Source organism: Loxodonta africana, chromosome 19, assembly GCF_030014295.1.
Source record: "Loxodonta africana isolate mLoxAfr1 chromosome 19, mLoxAfr1.hap2, whole genome shotgun sequence".
Classification (NCBI taxonomy): Eukaryota; Metazoa; Chordata; class Mammalia; order Proboscidea; family Elephantidae; genus Loxodonta; species Loxodonta africana.
Window position 1 is genome coordinate 44,275,833 of NC_087360.1, and position 21,077 is coordinate 44,296,909.

General features: G+C 36.5%; 1 protein-coding gene across 1 annotated transcript in view; it reads right to left on the reverse strand.

The window, feature by feature from the left end:
* FZD3 (frizzled class receptor 3) overlaps nt 1–21,077 on the reverse strand; it is a 128,181-nt gene that overhangs the window by 47,541 nt on the left and 59,563 nt on the right. Inside the window, exon 4 of the mRNA XM_003412457.4 lies at nt 8,144–9,161. Within this exon, the coding sequence (XP_003412505.1) occupies nt 8,144–9,161 (1,018 nt within the window). The remainder of the gene's footprint in view (nt 1–8,143; nt 9,162–21,077) is intronic.

Genomic DNA, 21,077 nt, shown 5'->3' on the forward strand with positions numbered 1-21,077 from the left:
GGCCCTATAGGACAGAGTAGAACCGTCCCATAGAGTTTCCAAGGAATGCCTGGTGGTTTGAACTTCTGACCTTTTGGTTAGCATACATAGCTCTTAACCACTACGCCACCGGGGTGTCCAGATGGAAACGTAAATGGCGGGGAAGATACACGCCACATGAAGATCACCAAGGAACTGAGGGACAGAAGCTGAAAAGTACCAAAGGCTTTCCCCCAGAGCTGACAGAGAAAGGAAGCCTTCCTCTAGAGCTGACACCCTGCATCCTTTTAAGCCGGTTGTGGTTTTTCTGTAAGAGCAGCACTAAGAAATTAAGACACCTCTTATGTTCAGAAAATGATACAATGCTAGGAGAAGCCCTGATGAATTTCTCTTTTATTCATTTTATATATCCTTATTTCTGTTTATGTTCAAATATCATTTCCTTAAAGAATGTCTTCCTGACCCCCCTATCTAACACAGGATCACCTGTCTCTTTATTCTTCTGTATGGCTCATAGCAGAAACTATCTTTCATTTCAATTTGAATGTAGTTTCACACACATGTCTCACCCCCCTCTACCTGGCCCAGGATTAAAGTTTGACAAGGGCAAAATAAATAAACATTACTTTCTCAACTACTTTTTATTACATTTTAAAAAATGAGTGTTTTTGCCAAAAACAGCCGGTATAAAGTATTTTAAAATCTAGGTGGTAAATTTCTGTTCTCGGCAAGAACACTGCCTAGATTTTAAAATACTTTAAACCAGAGATTTTTCTTCAAAGTATGGGCTTACATAAATAAAATTTCCATCAAACCCAATTGGTATTTGGAAACGCTGTGATAAACTACTTCAAAAACTTATTTTTCAGATATTTGAATGCTTCAGTAATATGACATATAACTGTAAAGCAACCTTACTGATTTTTAAGCAAACATATTCAAATATTATTTTGTCATTTTATGTCACCTGAGGATCCTACTCCAAGGATATCATCGTTTAAAACATCTTAAAAACTCCTCATTAAGAATTATCAGAGCCTGCTAAATGTTCTTTTAGGCATGCTCAATGGTAGCAAATCTTGTTCAATTACGTGTGGATATTACCTCAAACAGAAATTTAATATGTCTAGTCTCAGTTAACAAGTGTATATGAGAGTCTTCTAATGTAAAATTCTGGATGAGAACTAATATTAACACTGTAATATCTGAATATTAAAAAATCATAAGGTTACTTGGAGCCAAGTGTGGAGAATAGAATGAGTCATCAAGCTGGTTAGTAATGGTTTCTTGGTTAAATTTAAAATCACTGTTAAATGCATTTTAAAAATTAGAAAATATTGGCAAAACATGAGTTAAGATTATAGTTCCAGAATGTAGAAAAACAAACTAATTCTAAAGGCAGCGGTAGAGAGGAAATAAAGGTAAGAAAAGAAATAGCTGAAATGAAAAGATTATCCTCTAGCAAGGTTGATCAAAGGAAAAAAACAAAAAAGAATGTACATTAGAAACAAAAAAGGAAACAGTAAAAATTTTAAAAATCAAATGATATTTACAACCTTATGCTAATGTATTTGAAAAGTTAGGTGAAATGATTTTCTATAAACATATAAATTACTAAAAGTGCCTCAAGAAGAAATAAAGAACCTGAAACCAGCTACTTTTAAAGCAACTGAAATAGTATCTTATACCTCTCTTTCCTTACCTCAAAGATGGGGTTTAGGGTTTTTACACGAAGATGTACCAACCCTTTCAAAGACCAGATAGCCTCTATTTAACATACAAAGTATTTCAGAGAACAGAAAAATAAATAAATGAAAGAATGCTCCCCAACTCACTTATAAAGCTATTATAACCTTGATACTTAAACTGGACAACAAAAGAAAAATATCACAATCTTACTTACGAGTACAAATACAAAATCCTAAATAAGATATTAAAAACCCAATCCCAGTGCATATTAGCTAATCAAATTCAGCAAGGTTTAATAACAATAATACAATATAACCAAATGAAGTTTACCCAAGCAATGTAAGGATAACTCAAACATCAAAATATATATTAAACTAATCTAATTACATTAACACATTTAAAGAGAAAGAAATTAAATAGCAGAAATAGAAAATGCATTCCATAAAACTTAAAACTGATTCATAATCTTTTAAAAATCTCATAGAAAACAAGAACAGACAGAACAGATGGAAAACAACTTCTCTGACTTGATCTTTTAAAATATACTACAAACATCACGCTTAATGCCAAATTTTTGGAAATATTCCATTAAAGGCAGGAACAAAATAACTATGAACCCAGATTCTAGATTTTATTCAACACTGTATTTTAAATCATAGTAAATGCAACAAAACAAGAAATTAAATATATGCAAGCAGGTGACAAAATTATCCTTATTTGTAGAGAATAGGATTTCTACAAAGAATATATAAGAGAATCTATACACAATTAGAACTAATAAGAGTTCAACAGGGTTGTTTAATGCAATGTCAATATGCAAAAATAGCATTCCTGTGTATCAGCAATAACCAATTTCAAAATAGAATAGAGAAAAAGATCCCACTCCCAATTGTAACAAAAACTGCAAGGCACCTTAAAAAAATTTTTTAAAAACCCATTGCCATGAAGTTGATTCCGACTCATAGTGACTCTACAGGACAGAGGAGAACTGCCCCATAGGGTTTCCAAGGAGCAGCTGGTAGATTCGAACTGCCAACCTTTTGGTTTGCAGCCGAACGCTTAACCACTGCGCCACCAGGGCTCCTAGGAACAAACAAAAAACTCAGTTTTGCAAAGATGGCAATTTTCCCCAGATTCATTTATAATCAAAAGCAACTTCAATCAAAATTCCAACAGTGTTTTCCATGGAAAAATTGATTCTAAAAATCACACACAACAGCAAAGTGCCAAGAACAGCTAAAATAATTTTGAAGAAAAAGAACAAGTTAGAGGAAGTGTGGAATTGACACTAGGTTATATAAATGGAGCAGTGGAACAGAAGAGAGCACCTACACACAGAACTCGTGCATCACAAAGGTTGTATCAAAATTCAGATGGGCTATCTGATAAATGATACAGAAGGTACACTGCTTACTCATATAAAACAATAAAATTATGTTCCACATAACACAGACAAAAATAAATTCCAAGGTATTAGAGAAATGAGTCAAAAAACTAAACCTAAAAAACTGCTAGGAAAAATATGGTAGAACACTTTTATGACTTTAGAGGTAGGGAAGGATTTCTTAAAACACAAAAGGCAAAGAAAATAACACAAATAAAGTGAAAGGACAAGTCACAAGCCAAGAGAAGATATTTGTAATGCACATAACAGACAAGAAATTAATACCATGAATATTTAAACAAGCCAACTTAGAAAAAAGAAAAGACAATATAACGAAGGGCAAAGGCAACAAATTGGCAAATCACAGAGAAGAAAACCCAAATGGCGAATAAACACGAAAACATGCTCAACCTTTCTAGTATTACAGAATTGAGACACCATGTCAAAGGTTGGAAAAACTTAAAAGCGAGAGAACAACGAGATGGGAGAAATGGGGAATTCATACTCTGGTTTGAGTGTAAATTAAAATAACCACTTGAGTTGAAGGTACTTATATCCTACATTGCAACAGTTCTACTTTCTGATATCCATCCCATGGAAACTCTTGTTCATGTGCAAAGAAGATAGGTATACAAGAATGTTCATTGAAAAATAGTTTAAATAGCAAAAATTTGGAAATTACTTAGGTCCATCAAAAGAAGAATGAATGAATAAATTGCAATATATTTTTACAATGGAGTACTGTACTGCAGTTAAAATGAACAAATTAGTGGTACATATTTCAACATATATATTCTCAAAAACATAAAATTGAGTGAGGAAATCAAGCTACTAAATGATCCCACTAATACAGATTTTAAAAATTTGCAAAACAGTAAGTTTTATGGATATATAAATATTCAGGGCCAGTATAAAATATGCAGAATAATAAATAGCATATTTATGAGAAGGGTTACCTCTGGGGAGGAAGGGAGTGGAATAGAAACATGGAAGGGAGCACATGGGGTATCAGCTGTATCTTTAATATTTCGTGTTTAATATATATGGCATAATGTTAAGATTTCAAAATAGTTTGGTTGTGAGTACACGGACGTTTGTTATTTTCTATACTTCTATATATTTAAAATATTTTATAAAATAAACTTAAAAGGAAACATATTTCAAAAAATGAACCAGAACTACATGTATTAACATGAATACACCTCAGAAACAAAATACTGAGTTAAAAAAATCAAGTTGCAGAAAGAGATGTATATCATTTATATACTATTTTAAAACATGTAAAACAGTAGCAAAGATTTTTATGGCTACATATATATTGGTAATTGTACAGACTTTCAAGGGGATGGTATGCTCCAAACTCAGGATGATGGTTACCTCTGGGTAGGGATTAACAGGAACAGGATTGGGTATGGAAGGGAAGTATATACAGGCAGCTTCAGCTAAACCTGTAGTATGCTTTATTTCTTTAAAAATTTCAAAGTGGATGCTGTCTCATTAGTGGGAGAGCAACTAAGAGTACATAGCAAGGTGTATGTAAATTTTTGTAGGACTGACTTGATTTGTAAACTTCCACTTAAAGCACAATAAAAATTTTTAAAATTCAAAGCAAATATGGCATTTTCTAAAGCTTGGTATTAGATGGTTTTAAAAAAAGGAAGTCAAAGGTAGCACTAAATGTGGGTGAAGAGCACACAGAGTAACCAAGGTAAATGATGTCACTAAGAAGTACACAACAGAAAAGGTTGTTTCTGATAAAGGATATAACATATATAATGTTATAACACACAATAACAACCAAAATATAAGTGTGTGGTTACATGTATGTATGTGTATGCATACATGTACCTCTATATATTTAATCACACAGGGGGCACAGTCAGATACTTCTTAGACATAACCAAACATCTTGTGAGAATGGTTTTCTGGGTTTAAAGGCTTAAGGACCATAGTCTCAGGACAACTTGGTCGATCGGCATAATATAGTTCATAAAGTATAAACTATATTACATCCTGTTTGGTGCGTAGCATCTGGGGTCTTAAAAGCTTGCAGGCAGCCATCTAAGATACAACTAGCAGTCTCTACTCATCTGGAGCAAAAGAGAAAGAAGGTAATCGAAGACTCAGAGAAGAAACTAGTCAATAAGACTCAGTCTACATGAACCACAGCCTCATCTACCTGAGACCAGAAGAACTAGATGTTGCTTGGCTACCACTAATGACCATTCTGATCAGGGCCACATTAGATGGACCCTGACTGAATGGAAGAAAAACATAGAACAGAACTTAAAATTCTTATAAAGTCCACACTTACTGGACCAGTTGAGACTAGCGGACTCCCTGAGACTATCACCCTGTGATACTCTTTAAAAACCTTGGACCAAAACTATCCCCTGAGGTTATCTTGGAGGTAATTAACAGATTGGTTCATAAAATAAAGAATATCACCCATGAGTACTACACAACTCTAAAAAATCATCTACATGAGACCAAAGGTTTAACAATTTTGCTAAAGCGAAGATTTGAAGGGAAAGGGAACAGGGAAACTAGATTACTGGAAACGGATCACCCAGAATGGAACTAATAAGAATGTTGACACACTGTGAAAAATGTAACCAATGTCACTGAACAATTTGTGTAAAAAACCCCCATTGCCACTGAGTCGATTCTGACTCATATCGATCAACAGGACAGAGCAGAACTGCTCCATAGAGTTTCCAAGGAGCGCCTGGTGGATTCAAACGGCCGACCTCTTGGTTAGCAGCTGTAGCACTTAACCACCACACCACCAGTATTTAATGGGAACTTAATTTTCTGTGTAAACTTTCACTGAAAACAATGAAATATTATTTTAAAAAGATTTTTTAGAAAGCAAGTAACAATAACAACAGCAGCAACAATAATAATAATAAATAGAAGAAAAAGAATAGCAGCTAACTTTTGAGCACTTATTATGAACCAGTCACTCTTCTAAGTATTCAGATGTACAATCCTAAAAACCCTTGGCAATAGATTCTTACCATTATCTGCATTTTATATAAGAGGAAACTTACGGAAAACAGAGAGGTACGAAGTAGTTTGTCCAACGTTAGAAAGCTGGTAAACAATGAAACTAAGATATAAAGCCAAGATTCCTGCTCCAGAGTCTGTAGTTTAATAACTATGTTATTGTTATTATATCATTTTCTACTCTTTTCTGTATGTTAGAAGTATTTCATAAAAAACATTTTTAACCTATGATCATACAGAAATATGGAAACCTTGGTGGCATGGTGGTTTAGAGCTACAGCTACTAACCAAAAGGTTGGCAGTTCGAAGCCACCAGGTGCTCCTTGGAAACCCTATGGGGCAGTTCTAGTCTGTCCTATATGGTTGTTATGAGTCAGAATCAACTCCATGGCAATGGGTTTGTTGTTTTTTATTTTTGTTTTTATTTTATAAAGAAATAAATGTACATTTTTCTGTGTAGTTCAAACTGGTTCTAAAGATGCTAAAAGAATTCTAAGAATGTCCTGAAGATAGCATCCCAACTAATCTAATTTACATGTTTAAAATTTGGTATTTTTTAGATGACTGCTTCATAGTCAAACATTTCTTCAATATTCCTTAGATAATATATAAAAGGAATCTAGATAGCACATATGTGGACAAATACATAATTCAACAATCTTTTCTCTCTGTCATTAAAGGCAAAATTCTATTACTTAGCTTCAGATCTGAAAACTTATATTAAGGGTTTTTAGTAAGCATTTCTGGTGAGAAATTTAATAGACTTACTCATTTTCTTCCAGTCTCTTAATTAGGAGTTGTTTTAATTTTTTAAAAATCAGTGGCTAATATGTATACAATGACAAAAATATCATTTTGTATATTTTATGTATACCACAAAGTAAAAGAACTGGCATTCTCAGTCATCAAATATTTATGAGCATTGGCTATGTGTTAACCACACACTCCTCGTCCCCCAGTACCACTGTTACCATTTCCTAAAAATTCCCCGTCTTCTCAATCTATACACCCACATTCCCAATCCTATCATCTACTAAGCTACAGAATATGCATTCAAAAAATATGAAAAAGAAGGTTCTTTTCTTCAGAGAGATCATTGTCTAGTAGGGAATCAGATAAGCAAAGTTTTACCTATAATACACAAGTACTATAATAAAGGTATTTAAAAGGTATTAGAGACACAAAGGTTGAAGGAGAGGAAAGGGTAGCTGGTACACTTTGAGACACTTTGAGAATAGGAAACCTGGAACATGATGAATGGGTGACACCAAGTTGAGACTACTCTTTCAAGAAAATTTGTTTCAAAAGGAAGAAGAGAGGGTAGTAAGCTAGGGGTATAGGTTCTAGAGGTTTTAACATGGGAGAGATAAATGCTTAGCATCAACCCCTCTAAACTATTTTCCTTGACTCCACTCCTCTCCTAGGTCTAAATCCCAGTTGGTCATTTACTGACTGAGCAGGTCAATTAACATATCTAAGCCTCAAATGAGATACATGTGTAGTAACTCTAAAACATAGAAAGAACCTGAATAAATTATCTTTAAAGTTCTTTTAGTGATCTTTCAACTCAAAAAGAAATCACAAAAAAAAATTAATATTCAAAGAAGAAAAACCAACATCAATTAGAGATCAACTAGTTTGTATTGTATAATTGCATTCTATTATGTTTGCAAAACTGTTAAAACAATTAATAATTCCTATTCTGGCCATGAGTAAAATTTGTGCAAAAAGACAGAACCTTTTCACCAGAGTTGATAAAGTGCTTCTTCCCCTCAAACCTGCAGACTCCTAAAGAATCAATTATAATAAGCAACTATTTTATGATAATAGAAGTACTATGTTTAAGAGTCCATTGCTTAGACTTATAAAAGTCATATTCTAATGTTCATAGAAACATGCATTTTACACACTTACTACAATATATTCATTTTCTTCCCTTTAAAATTTTAATGTATATGTTGAAGGTACATGAAGAGTTTTCTTGTTTAAAAAAAAAAAAAAAAAGCTAACATTAACTTTTTATAGTAATATTTTCTCTTTCACTATTACACATTCTGAAATTTATAACAAGTTTTCCCTTACCTGATATGGACATGGAATGTGATATTCTCTGCAGCGTTCTTGTATCCATGTTGTTTCCCAAATGCCACGGTAAGCTTGCTCATAAAAGTAGCATCCAATTACAACCAAGAGTGGTACAAGATAAAGAATGCTGAAAACACCAATCCGGATCATAAACTTCACCAATTTATCTTGGTTTTCCTTTTCTAACGGAATCTCAATTCGAACTCTGTTTAGGGATATAATGCCAGCTAAGAGGAGAGAAACCCCAACTACCACATATAGGCAGAGGGGAGCAAGAACAAAATATCTCAATGCATCAACATCGTAGAGGCCAACAAAACACACGCCACTAATATTGTCACCTTCAATTTTATTCATCGCTAACAGGATGATAGTTAGAGTTCCAGGGATGCCCCATGCACTGGCGTGAAACAGCAATGCTTTCTTCTCAATAGCTTCACTGCCCCACTTTGGCACAGCTGCCAAGAACCATGTGATGGTAAGAATTACCCACCAAACGCTGCCAGCCATAGTAAAGAAATAGAGTACCATAAAAAGCATGGTACAGGCTTTATTGTGAGATCCTTGTGTCACTGTGGAAGCCTTATACTGGGCAGGGCTAGATGCATTGCAGGCTACTCGATCCTCGAGTAAAAACCCAATGAAGAAAATTAATGATACCATCATGTAGCAGACTGCATAAAATATAATAGGTCTTTCAGGATAGCGGAATCTTGTAACATCAATCAAAAAAGTTAAAAAAGTAAACAATGTGGCAGAGAGGCAAATGATTGAAATCAGTCCTATGAAATATCGAGCAAATGAAAGTTCTTCTCTCCTAAAGTACATATTTGGACAAGGAGGTGAACAATCACGCACGTGCAAAAAAGAATAACCAAGGTCAGGATCAATTTTCAACTCTCGGGGACACCAAAAGCCATAGTCCCTCTGCACTGCCACTGGGGCTCCTTCCGTAGGGTCTCCAGCTAAATTCAGATCCACAAGTCGAGGATATGGCTCATCACAATCTGGAAACCTAAAAAAATATAAGACAAGAACCATTTTTTAATCATTGGGATATCACTGGCACCTAACAATTTGGATTTCCAAATTTAGCACTGATGACCTTATGTATCCTTGTATCACTGGAATACAATTAAAATAAGTAGGAATAAGGTAGATGGTGATATTTTGTTTGTGAGCCATACAACTAGGTTTTCCACAGCTGACAAAAAATATAGTTTTATACTAATTTTTGTTTTAGCTTCAAAAACAGTGCCTGTTGCCATCAAGTCAATTCTGACTCATAGAAACCCCACAGGACAGAGTAGAACTACCCCATCGGGTTTCCAAGGCTGTAAATCTTTGGGGAAACAGACCGCCTGCCACATATTTCTCCCGTGGAGTGCTTGGTGGGTTTGGACTTCCAGACTTTTCGTTTGGCAGCTAAGCGCCACCAGGACTCTCTATTAAAATATTGAAGCATACCCATACCCGTTGCTGTTGAGTGGATTCTGACTCCTAGCAACCCTGAAGGACAGAGAAGAACTGCCCTATAGGATTTCCAAAGAGAGGCTGGTGGATTTGAACTGCTGACCTTTTGGTTAGCAGTCATAGCTCTTAACCACTCTACCACCAGGGTGCCAATAAATAATATTTATTTAGGATATACAGTTTAGAGTAAGATTTCAAAATATAAAAATATATAGGTATAATTCTAAGCTCATTTTCTAATATTTAATTTCATCTAACTTCTACAAAAGAATAGTAGTAAAAAGTTACTTTTTTCTAAGTTCAAATAGAGCATAGTCACAAATTTACTCTAGGCTCAGAACCTACTTAATTACTTAATAATATGAGTTAAAAATACTCCCATAATTGTATGGCCCAAGGTGCTCTCAGTTACATTAGCATTAAGAATCCTTGCAGGTGAAGGAAAGAAGCCCCAAATAGCTAAAGCTATATTGAAGAAGAACAAAGGAGGAGGCCTCACACTTCCTGATCTCAAAACTTACTGTATAGACACAGTAATCAAAACAGCCTGGTACTGGTTCAGTGACAGACACACAGACCAATGGAATAGAACTGAGAACCCAGAAGTAAATCCATTCATCTATGGGCAGCTGATCTTTGAAAGGGTGGAAATCCACTCAGCGGGGAAGAAATTGTCCCTTTATCAGATGGTGCTGGCAAAACTAGCTATTCATTTGCAGAAAAATGAAACAGGACCCGTATCTCACAACATACAAAAAAACTAACTCTAAATGGGTCAAAGACCTAAATGTCACAGCTAAAACCATAACATTCCTGGAAGATAACAGAAACAAAACTGGAAGACCTAATTTTTACCATAAATAGTCTATCAAACACAACAAAAAATCCAAGAACAAAAGATAAATTAGATAACTGGGATCTCCTAAAAATTAAAAACTTACGCTCATCAAAAGACTTTACCAAAAGAGTAAAAAGAGAACACACAGACTGGGAAAAAAATCTTTGGCAACAACATATCTCTTAAGAGTCTAATTTCTACAATATATAGAAAACTTCAATCACTCAACAACAAAAACACAAAAATCAAAACATGGGCAAAGGGCATGAACTTCACCAAAGAGAACATTCAGGTAGCTAACAAACACGTGAAAAGATGCTTGCAATCATAAGACATGAAAACCAAACCCACTGCCGTCGAGCTGATTCCAACTCATAGCAAACCTACAAGACAGAGCAGAACTGCCCCCATAGGGTTTCTAAGGCTGTAAATCTTTTATGGAAACAGACTGCCACAATTTTCTCCCATGGAGCAGCAGGTGGGTGTGAACCACTGGCCTTTTGGTTAGTAGTTGAGCACTTTAACCACTGTGCTACCAGGGCTCCTTCATTAGCCTTTAGAAAAAATACAAATCAAAGCTACAATGAGACACATTTCAGCCCTGCAAAAATGGCAATGATCAAAAAAGAAAACAAATGCTGGTGAAGTTGTGGGGAGACAGAAACTCTTAGACACTGCTGGTGGGATTGTAAAATGGTACAACTGCTTTGAAAAACAGTATGGCACTTCCTTGGGGAGTCAGCACAACTTGACCAAGACAAGGTTATGGAAGCTTCAGAGACACATCCAAACTCCCTGAGGGACCATATTAGTGGGCCAAGAGATGGGGACCACGGTCTTGGGGGACATCTAGCTCAACTGGCATAATATTTTATAAAGAAAATGTTCTACATCCTACTTTGGTAAGTAGTGTCTGGGGTCCTAAAAGCTTGTGAGTGGCCATCTAAGATACTCCACTGGTCCCACTTCATCTGGAGCAAGGGAGTATGAAGAAAGGTTGTGTGATAGACATACTTATGTGACTAAGGACACCATTTTCATAATTTTGTTCTTCAATTTTCCTGCTGGTATCAGGTCTAAACCTTCAGTCTCCCACTAACTGGATGTTTACTGGTTAGTTTTCATCAAATAGCTTCCAAGAAACTACAATTGATATTAATATTGCCAAATGCACGCATGACTTTATGCCATAACCCTGATTAATATATTTAAACCTTTTATTTTCTAATGCAAATCATTTTCTTCAAAGCTAAACTACAAAAACTTGTTGTATTCAAGTACTCATTGAAACCATGCAAGGGTAAAAGACAAAAAAAAAAAAAAACCAGAATCTCTATTCTTTTTTTTTTTTTTAATTTTTATTAAGCTTCAAGTGAACATTTACCATTCCAATCAGTCTGTCACATGTAGGTTTACATACATCTTACTCCCTTCTCCCACTTGCTCTCCCCCTATTGAGTCAGCCCTTACAGTCTCTCGTTTCGTGCCAATTTTACCTTCTTCCCTCTCTCTCTATCTTCCCATCCCCCCTCCAGTCAAGAGTTGCCAACACACTCTCCCGTGTCCACCTGATTTAATTAGCTCACTCTTCATCAGTATCTCTCTCCCCCGCACTGACCAGTCCTTTTCATGCCTGATGATTTGTCTTCGGGGATGGTTCCTGTCCTGTGCCATCAGAAGTTCTGGGGAGCATTGTCTCTGGGATTCCTCTAGTCGCAATCATACCATTAGGTGTGGTCTTTTAATGAGAATTTGGGGTCTGCATCCCATTGGTCTCCTGCTCCCTCAGGAGTTGTCTGTTGTGTTCCCAGACAGGGCAGACATCGATTGTGGCCGGGCACCAACTAGTTCTTCTGGTCTCAGGATAATGTCGGTCTCTGGTTCATGTGGCCCTTTCTGTCTCTTGGGTTCTTAGTTGTCGTGTGACCTTGGTGTTCTTCCTTTGCCTTTGCTCCCGGTGGGTTGAGACCAATTAATGTATTTTAGATGGCTGCTTGTTGGCATTTAGGACCCCAGGTGCCACAATTCAAAGTGGGATGCAGAGTGTTTTCATAATAGAATTGTTTTGCCCATTGACTTAGAAGTCCCCTCAAACCAAGTTCCCCAGACCCCAGGCCCCTGCTTCGCTGACCTTTGAAGCTTTCATTTTATCTCGGAAACCTCTTTACTTTTAATCCAGTGCAATTAGGCTGACCTTCCTTGTTTTGAGTGTTGTCTTTCCCTTCACCCAAAGCAGTTCCCATCTACAGATTGATCAATAAAAAGCCCTCTCCCTCCCTCCCTCCCTCCCCCCTTTGTAACCACATGAGTATGTGTTCTTCTCCGTTTTTTCTATTTCTCAAGATCTTATAATAGTGGTCTTATACAATATTTGTCCTTTTGCAACTGACTCATTTCGCTCAGCATAATGCCTTCCAGATTCCTCCATGTTATGAAATGTTTCACAGATTCGTCACTGTTCTTTATCGATGCGTAGTATTCCATTGTGTGAATATACCACAATTTATTTACCCATTCGTCCGTTGATGGACATCTTGGTTGCTTCCAGCTTTTTGCTATTGTAAACAGAGCTGCAATAAACATGGGTGTGCATATATCTGTTTGTGTGAAGGGTCTTGTATCTTTAGGGTATATTCCGAGGAGTGGGATTTCTGGGTTGTATGGTAGTTCTATTTCTAACTGTTTAAGATAACGCCAGATGGATTTCCAAAGTGGTTGTACCATTTTACAATCCCACCAGCAGTGTATGAGAGTTCCAGTCTCTCCGCAGCCTCTCCAACATTTATTATTTTGTGTTTTTTGAATTCATGCCAGTCTAGTTGGTGTCAGATGGAATCTCATCGTAGTTTTAATTTGCATTTCTCTAATGGCTAATGATCGAGAGCATTTTCTCATGTATCTGTTGGCTGCCTGAATATCTTCCTTAGTGAAATGTGTGTTCATATCCTTTGCCCACTTCTTGATTGGGTTGTTTGTCTTTTTGTGGTTGAGTTTTGACAGAGTCATGTAGATTTTAGAGATCAGACGCTGGTCTGAGATGTCATAGCTGAATATTCTTTCCCAGTCTGTAGGTGGTCTTTTTACTCTTTTGGTGAAGTCTTTAGATGAGCATAGGTGTTTGATTTTTAGGAGCTCCCAGTTATCTGGTTTCTCTTCATCATTTTTGGTAATGTTTTGTATTCTGTTTATGCCCTGTATTAGGGCTCCTAGGGTAGATCCTATTTTTTCTTCCATGATTTTTATCGTTTTAGTCTTTATGTTTAGGTCTTTGATCCACTTGGAGTTAGTTTTTGTGCATGGTGTGAGGTATGGGTCCTGTTTCATTCTTTTGCAAATGGATATCCAGGTATGCCAGCACCATTTGTTAAAAAGACTATTATTTCCCCAATTGACTGACACTGGTCCTTTGTCAAATATCAGCTGCTCATACATGGATGGATTTATATCTGGATTCTCAATTCTGTTCCATTGGTCTATGTGCCTGTTGTTGTACCAGTACCAGGCTGTTTTGACTACTGTAGCTATATAATAGGTTCTGAAATCAGGTAGAGTGAGGCCTCCCACTTTCTTCTTCTTTTTCAGTAATGTTTTGCTTATCCGGGGGTTCTTTCCTTTCCATATGAAATTAGTGATTTGTTTCTCTATTCCCTTAAAGTATGACATTGGTATTTGGATTGGAAGTGCGTTGTATGTATAAATGGCTTTTGGTAGAATAGACATTTTTACTATGTTAAGTCTTCCTGTCCATGAGCAGGGTATGTTTTTCCATTTAAGTGTGTCCTTTTGAATTTCTTGTAGCAGAGTTTTATAGTTTTCTTTGTATAGGTCTTTTACATCCTTGGTAAGATTTATTCCTAAGTATTTTATCTTCTTGGGGGCTACTGTGAATGGTATTGATTTGGTTATTTCCTCTTCTGTGTTCTTTTTGTTGATGTAGAGGAATCCAAGCGATTTTTGTATGTTTATTTTATATCCTGAGACTCTTCCAAACTCTTCTATTAGTTTCAGTAGTTTTCTGGAGGATTTCTTAGGGTTTTCCATGTATACGATCATGTCATCTGCAAATAGTGATAGCTTTACTTCCTCCTTACCAATCTGGATACCCTTTATTTCTTTGTCTAGCCTAATTGCCCTGGCTAGGACTTCAAGTACGATGTTGAATAAGAGCGGTGATAAAGGGCATCCTTGTCTGGTTCCCGTTCTCAAGGGAAATGCTTTCAGCTTCTCTCCATTTAGAGTGATATTCGCCGTTGGCTTTGCATAGATGCCCTTTATTATGTTGAGGAATTTTCCTTCAATTCCCATTTTGGTTAGAGTTTTTATCATAAATGGGTGTTGAACTTTGTCAAATGCCTTTTCTGCATCTATTGATAAGATCATGTGGTTTTTATCTTTTGTTTTATTTATGTGATGGATTACATTAATGGTTTTTCTGATATTAAACCAGCCTTGCATACCTGGTATAAATCCCACTTGATCAGGGTGTATTATTTTTTTGATGTGTTGTTGGATTCTATTGGCTAGAATTTTGTTAAGGATTTTTGCATCTATGTTCATGAGGGATATAGGTCTAAAATTTTCTTTTTTTGTAATGTCTTTACCTGGTTTTGGTATCAGGGAGATGGTGGCTTCATAGAATGAGTTGGGTAGTATTCCGTCTTTTTCTATACTTTGAAATACCTTCAATAGTAATGGTGTTAAGTCTTCTCTGAAGGTTTGGTAGAACTCTGCAGTGAAGCCATCTGGGCCAGGACTTTTTTTTGTTGGGAGTTTTTTGATTACCGTTTCAATCTCTTTTTTTGTTATGGGTCTATTTAGTTGTTCTACTTCTGAATGTGTTAGTTTAGGTAAGTAGTATTGTTCCAAGAATTTATCCATTTCTTCTAGGTTTTCAAATTTGTTAGAGTACAATTTTATGTAGTAATCTGATACGATTCTTTTGATTTCATTTGGTTCTGTTGTGATGTGGTCCTTCTCGTTTCTTATTCGGGTTATTAGTTTCCTTTCCTGTTTTTCTTTAGTCAGTCTAGCCAATGGTTTATCAATTTTGTTAATTTTTTCAAAGAACCAGCTTTTGGCTTTGTTAATTTTTTCAATTGTTTTTCTGTTCTCTAATTCATTTAGTTCAGCTCTAATTTTTATTATTTGTTTTCTTCGGGTGCCTGATGGATTCTTTTGTTGCTCACTTTCTATTTGTTCAAGTTGTAGGGACAGTTCTCTGATTTTGGCTCTTTCTTCTTTTTGTATGTGTGCATTTATCGATATAAATTGGCCTCTGAGCACTGCCTTTGCTGTGTCCCAGAGGTTTTGATAGGAAGTATTTTCATTCTCGTTGCTTTCTAAGAATTTCCTTATTCCCTCCTTGATGTCTTCTATAACCCAGTCTTTTTTCAGGAGGGTATTGTTCATTTTCCAAGTATTTGATTTCTTTTCCCTAGTTTTTCTGTTATTGATTTCTAGCTTCATTGCCTTGTGGTCTGAGAAGATGCTTTGTAATATTTCGATGTTTTGGATTCTGGAAAGATTTGTTTTATGCCCTAATATGTGGTCTATTCTAGAGAATGTTCCATGTGCGCTAGAAAAAAAAGTATATTTTGCAGCAGTTGGGTGGAGAGTTCTGTATAAGTCAATGAGGTCAAGTTGGTTGATTGTTGTAAGTAGGTCTTCCGTGTCTCTATTGAGCTTCTTACTGGATGTCCTGTCCTTCTCCGAAAGTGGTGTGTTGAAGTCTCCTACTATAATTGTGGAGGTGTCTATCTCACTTTTCAATTCTGTTAAAATTTGATTTATGTATCTTGCAGCCCTGTCATTAGGTGCGTAAATATTTAATATGGTTATGTCTTCCTGATCAATTGTCCCTTTTATCATTATATAGTGTCCTTCTTTATCCTTTGTGGTGGATTTAAGTCTAAAGTCTATTTTGTCAGAAATTAATATTGCTACTCCTCTTCTTTTTTGCTTATTGTTTGCTTGATATATTTTTTTCCATCCTTTGAGTTTTAGTTTGTTTGTGTCTCTAAGTCTAAGGTGTGTCTCTTGTAGGCAGCATATAGATGGATCGTGTTTCTTTATCCAGTCCGTGACTCTCTGTCTCTTTATTGGTGCATTTAGTCCATTTACATTCAGCGTAATTATAGATAAGTAAGTTTTTAGTGCTGTCATTTTGATGCCTTTTCATGTGTGTTGTTGGCCATTTCATTTTTCCACATGCTTTTTTGTGCTGAGACGTTTTTCTTAGTAGCTTGTGAGATCCTCATTTTCATAATGTTTAACTTTGTGTTTATTGAGTCGTTACGTTCTTCTTGGCTTTTTTCTTGAGTTATGGAATTGATATTCCTTTTTGTGGTTACCTTTTTATTTACCCCTATTTTTCTAAGTAAAACCCTAACTTGTATCCTTCTATTTCGCCTTGTATCACTCTCCATCTGGCAGTTCAATGCCTCCTATATTTAGTCCCTCTTTTTGATTATTTTGATCGTTTATCTATTGATTTCCATGATTTCCTGTTGTGTGTATTATTTTGTTTATTTATTTATTTTTTAGAATTAGTCTTAATTTGTTTGTTTTTGTGCTTTCCCTGTTTGAGTTGCGTTGATATCAGGACGTTCTGTTTTGTGACCTTGTATTGTGCTGGTACCTGATATTATTGGTCATCCGGCCAAACAATCTCCTTTAGCGTTTCTTGCAGTCTTGGTTTAGTTTTTGCAAATTCTCTAAACTTGTGTTTATCTGTAAATATCTTAATTTCTCCTTCATATTTCAGAGAGAGTTTTGCTGGATATATGATCCTTGGTTGGCAGTTTTTCTCCTTCAGTGCTCTGTATATGTCGTCCCATTCCCTTCTTGCCTGCATGGTTTCTGCTGAGTAGTCTGAACTTATTCTTATTGATTCTCCCTTGAAGGAAACCTTTCTTTTCTCCCTGGCTGCTTTTAAAATTTTCTGTTTGTCTTTGGTTTTGGCAAGTTTGATGATGATATGTCTTGGTGTTTTTCTTTTTGGATCAATCTTAAATGGGGTTCTATGAGCATCTTGGATAGATATCCTTTTGTCTTTCATGATGTCAGGGAAGTTTTCTGTCAGGAGTTCTTCAACTATTTTCTCTGTGTTTTCTGTCCCCCCTCCCTGTTCTGGGACTCCAATCACTCGCAAGTTATCCTTCTTGATAGAGTCCCACATGATTCTTAGGGTTTCTTCATTTTTTTTAATTCTTTTATCTGATTTTTTTTCAGCTATGTTGGTGTTGTTTCCCTGGTCCTCCAGAAGTCCCAGTCTACATTCTAATTGCTCGAGTCTGCTCCTCTGACTTTCTATTGCGTTGTCAAATTCTGTAATTTTATTGTTAATCTTTTGGATTTCTACATGCTGTCTCTCTATGGATTCTTGCAACTTGTTAATTTTTCCACTATGTTCTTGAATAATCTTTTTGAGTTCTTCAACAGTTTTATCAGTGTGTTCCTTGGCTTTTTCTGCATTTATCCTAATTTCATTTGTGATATCTTTAAGCATTCTGTAAATTAGTTTTTTATATTCTGTATCTGATAATTCCAGGATTGTATCTTCATTTGGGAAAGATTTTGATTCTTTTGTTTGGGGGGTTGGAGAAGCTGTCATAGTCTGTTTCTTTATGTGGTTTGATATGGACTGCTGTCTCCGAGCCATCACTGGGAAACTAGATTTTCCAAGTAGTCGGCTGGTGCGCTGGCTCCTAGTTCTGAAAACAGTCGCTGTCTGCCCGTATTTGTTCGTTTTCCGTCTCTAAGTCTGTGCTTGTTGTTCAGAGTTCGTAGATTGTTATGTATGTGATCGATTCCCTTGTTTTTCCGAGTCTTTGTTGCAAGAGGGATCCGCAGTAGCATCCACCTAGTCCGCCATCTTGGCCCCCCCAGAATCTCTATTCTTAAATCTAGGAGGAGCGACAATCTTGTAAACACAACACAAAATACAGCATTGTGCTAAATGAGGCAATCACAACCTACTTAAGGTATAAAAATGATAAAGAGAAGGATTAATTATTGCAGGGGAAGGAGTTAATAAAGACTTCACAGAGTAAGTACCTCAATACAAGATTGTGAATCATCTTTTACCAGTAAACAAGGCATTCAAGCAAGCAAAGGCATAGAGGTTTGAACAGAGTGTGTTTAGTACTGCTGGAATGTAAAGTGTGCAAGACTTGTAACAGGAATGAGGCTGGAGAGGTAAGCATGTTGCAGAAACATGCATACAGATGTATGCGTGCATATATCTATAGGAGCCCTGGTGACACAGTGGTTAAATGCTAGGCTGCTAACCTAAAGGTCGGCGGTTTGTAACCCACCCGCCGCTCCACAGGAGAAAGATGTGGCAGTCTGCTTCAATAAAGATTTACAACCTTGGAAACCTATGTCCTATAGGGTCACTGTGAGTTTAATTTGACTCGATGGCCGTGGGTTTTTTTATATGTATTTACGTGTGTATTTTCTTTATACGTATGTGTGTATGTATACATATTTAAAACACTGATATAAAACCATGTAAAGTAATACTATTATCTTTTATGAATATATTTGCATATCTAACTGCCAACTCAACATATACACCTAGATATCTAACAGGCATCTCAATCTTTAGCTCTTTCAAAACCCAATTCTTGATTTCCACTCCTTGGATTTTCTCACTTCCATAGCTGGTAATTCCATTCTTCCAGTGGCTCAGGTCAAAAATCTTGGGGTCATCCTTGACACCTCTTCTCTCTCATGTATACTTCACAAACAGCCTATCAGCAATTCCTATCATTGTACTTTGTAATATATCCAGAATCTTACACTTCTCACTTCCTCCATGGCTGCTGCCTAGTCTGAATCACCTGTACCTCTTCCCTAGACTTCTGCAATGGCCCTCCAATTTATCTCTGTTTCCACACAGAAGCCAGAGTTATCCTCTTCTCATGATCAGGCCTCTCTTCTGCTCAAAACTCTCTACTGGCTTCCCATGTTACTCAGAGTCAAATCCAAATTCCCTACCAGACCTACAAAACCCTATGTGATCTATATACTCCCCCATTACCTTTCTGATCTTATCTCCTCCCATTCTCTCATTCACTTGGCCCCAGCGTCATTGGTCTCGTTCTTGACTATACCAAGCATGCTTCCACTTCAAAGCCTTTGTACTGCTCTATTTCCTCTTCCTGGGCTGTTCTTGCCCAGATATCTGTAGAGTTCGTCCTCTCACTTAATTCAGGTATCTATCTAATGCCTTGGAAACCCTGGCACTGTAGTGGTTAAGTGCTACGGCTGCTAACCAACAGGTCGGCAGTTCAAATCCGCCAGACGCTCCTTGGAAACCCCATGGGGCAGTTCTACTCTGTCCTATAGGGTCGCTAATGCCTTGTTATTGGAAAGGCCTTCCCTGATGACCCTACAGAAAGTACAGTTCATTCCCCCAATACTGTACCGCTATCGCTTAACCCTACACTTTCTTAGCATTCATCACCAACTGACATGATTTGTTATCGCCTATCACTAGAATTTTAGCTTCATAAGAACAGGGATTTTGGTTCACTGCTCATCTTCAGCATTCAGGACAATGACTGGCACACGCAGAAGACATTTAATTAACATTTGTTAAATTAATGAATGCTGAATGAATATGTTCATATAACCCTAACCCAAGTAATCAGACAGAGAACTAGGAGCAGTGTGGAAGACAGACTTGAAACGGACAAAAATGGAGGCAAGGCTATCAGTTGGGCTGGAACTAAAAGCCAGCCAAGGCAGTGAATGAAGAAGATTTGAAATTAATTAGATAAAGGCAATAGGATTTATAATTGATTGGATGTATTGGATGTGCAGGCTGAGGCCGATCAACGAGGAGCAGAGGATAACTTCCAAGGATTAAAAAAATGAGCAAAAGAAATGAGATAAATTTTAGATGTGTTGAGACAATTTCAGGTTAAGATTTCCAATGGCTACTAGATATGCAGATTTGGAGCTTAAAAGGGAGAGGTAAGGGCTACAGGTTTGAGAGTTATTGGCGTATGAATAATCGTTAAAATCAGTTAAGATGAGGTTATTCAGGAAAGCATGTAGAATCAGCAGAGAACAGGAACAGAACTCTGGGAAGCACCGATAGTCAAGGGGCAGGAAAAGGAAGAGGATCCAAGAAAGAAAATTGAGAAATGTTGGTCTGAAACGTAGCAGGTCACAGTAGTTCATACATAATGGTCTAAATGCCTTTTAGGAAAGAGGGACAGGTTGAGGTTGAGAGTGACAAATAGGTTTGAAATGAGTGATACAGATTTGGCATACTGCTGAGGGGAATGAACAGAAACTTTCCTCACCAAAGACTAATAGTGACAAAGAGCTAATAGAGCTGCTATGGTTTAAATCACTAAATATATAGCATAATTAATTTGTAAGAAATTGCTGGATCAATCTAGAGTTGAAGTTTCACAAGTATAGTGGAAGGAATGAGTTGAAATTGCTAGCAAAAGCGTATTTCAAGTGATGAACCACAAAGTTTAACTTAGATAAAGAAGCAAATTAGATCAGGAAGGGGTCCTTATGGGGGGGAGGGGGAAAAGAAAATCGAAAGCCTGGGGATGTCTATGAAGTTGAAGAACAAGTACAGTAGGAACAAGAGTA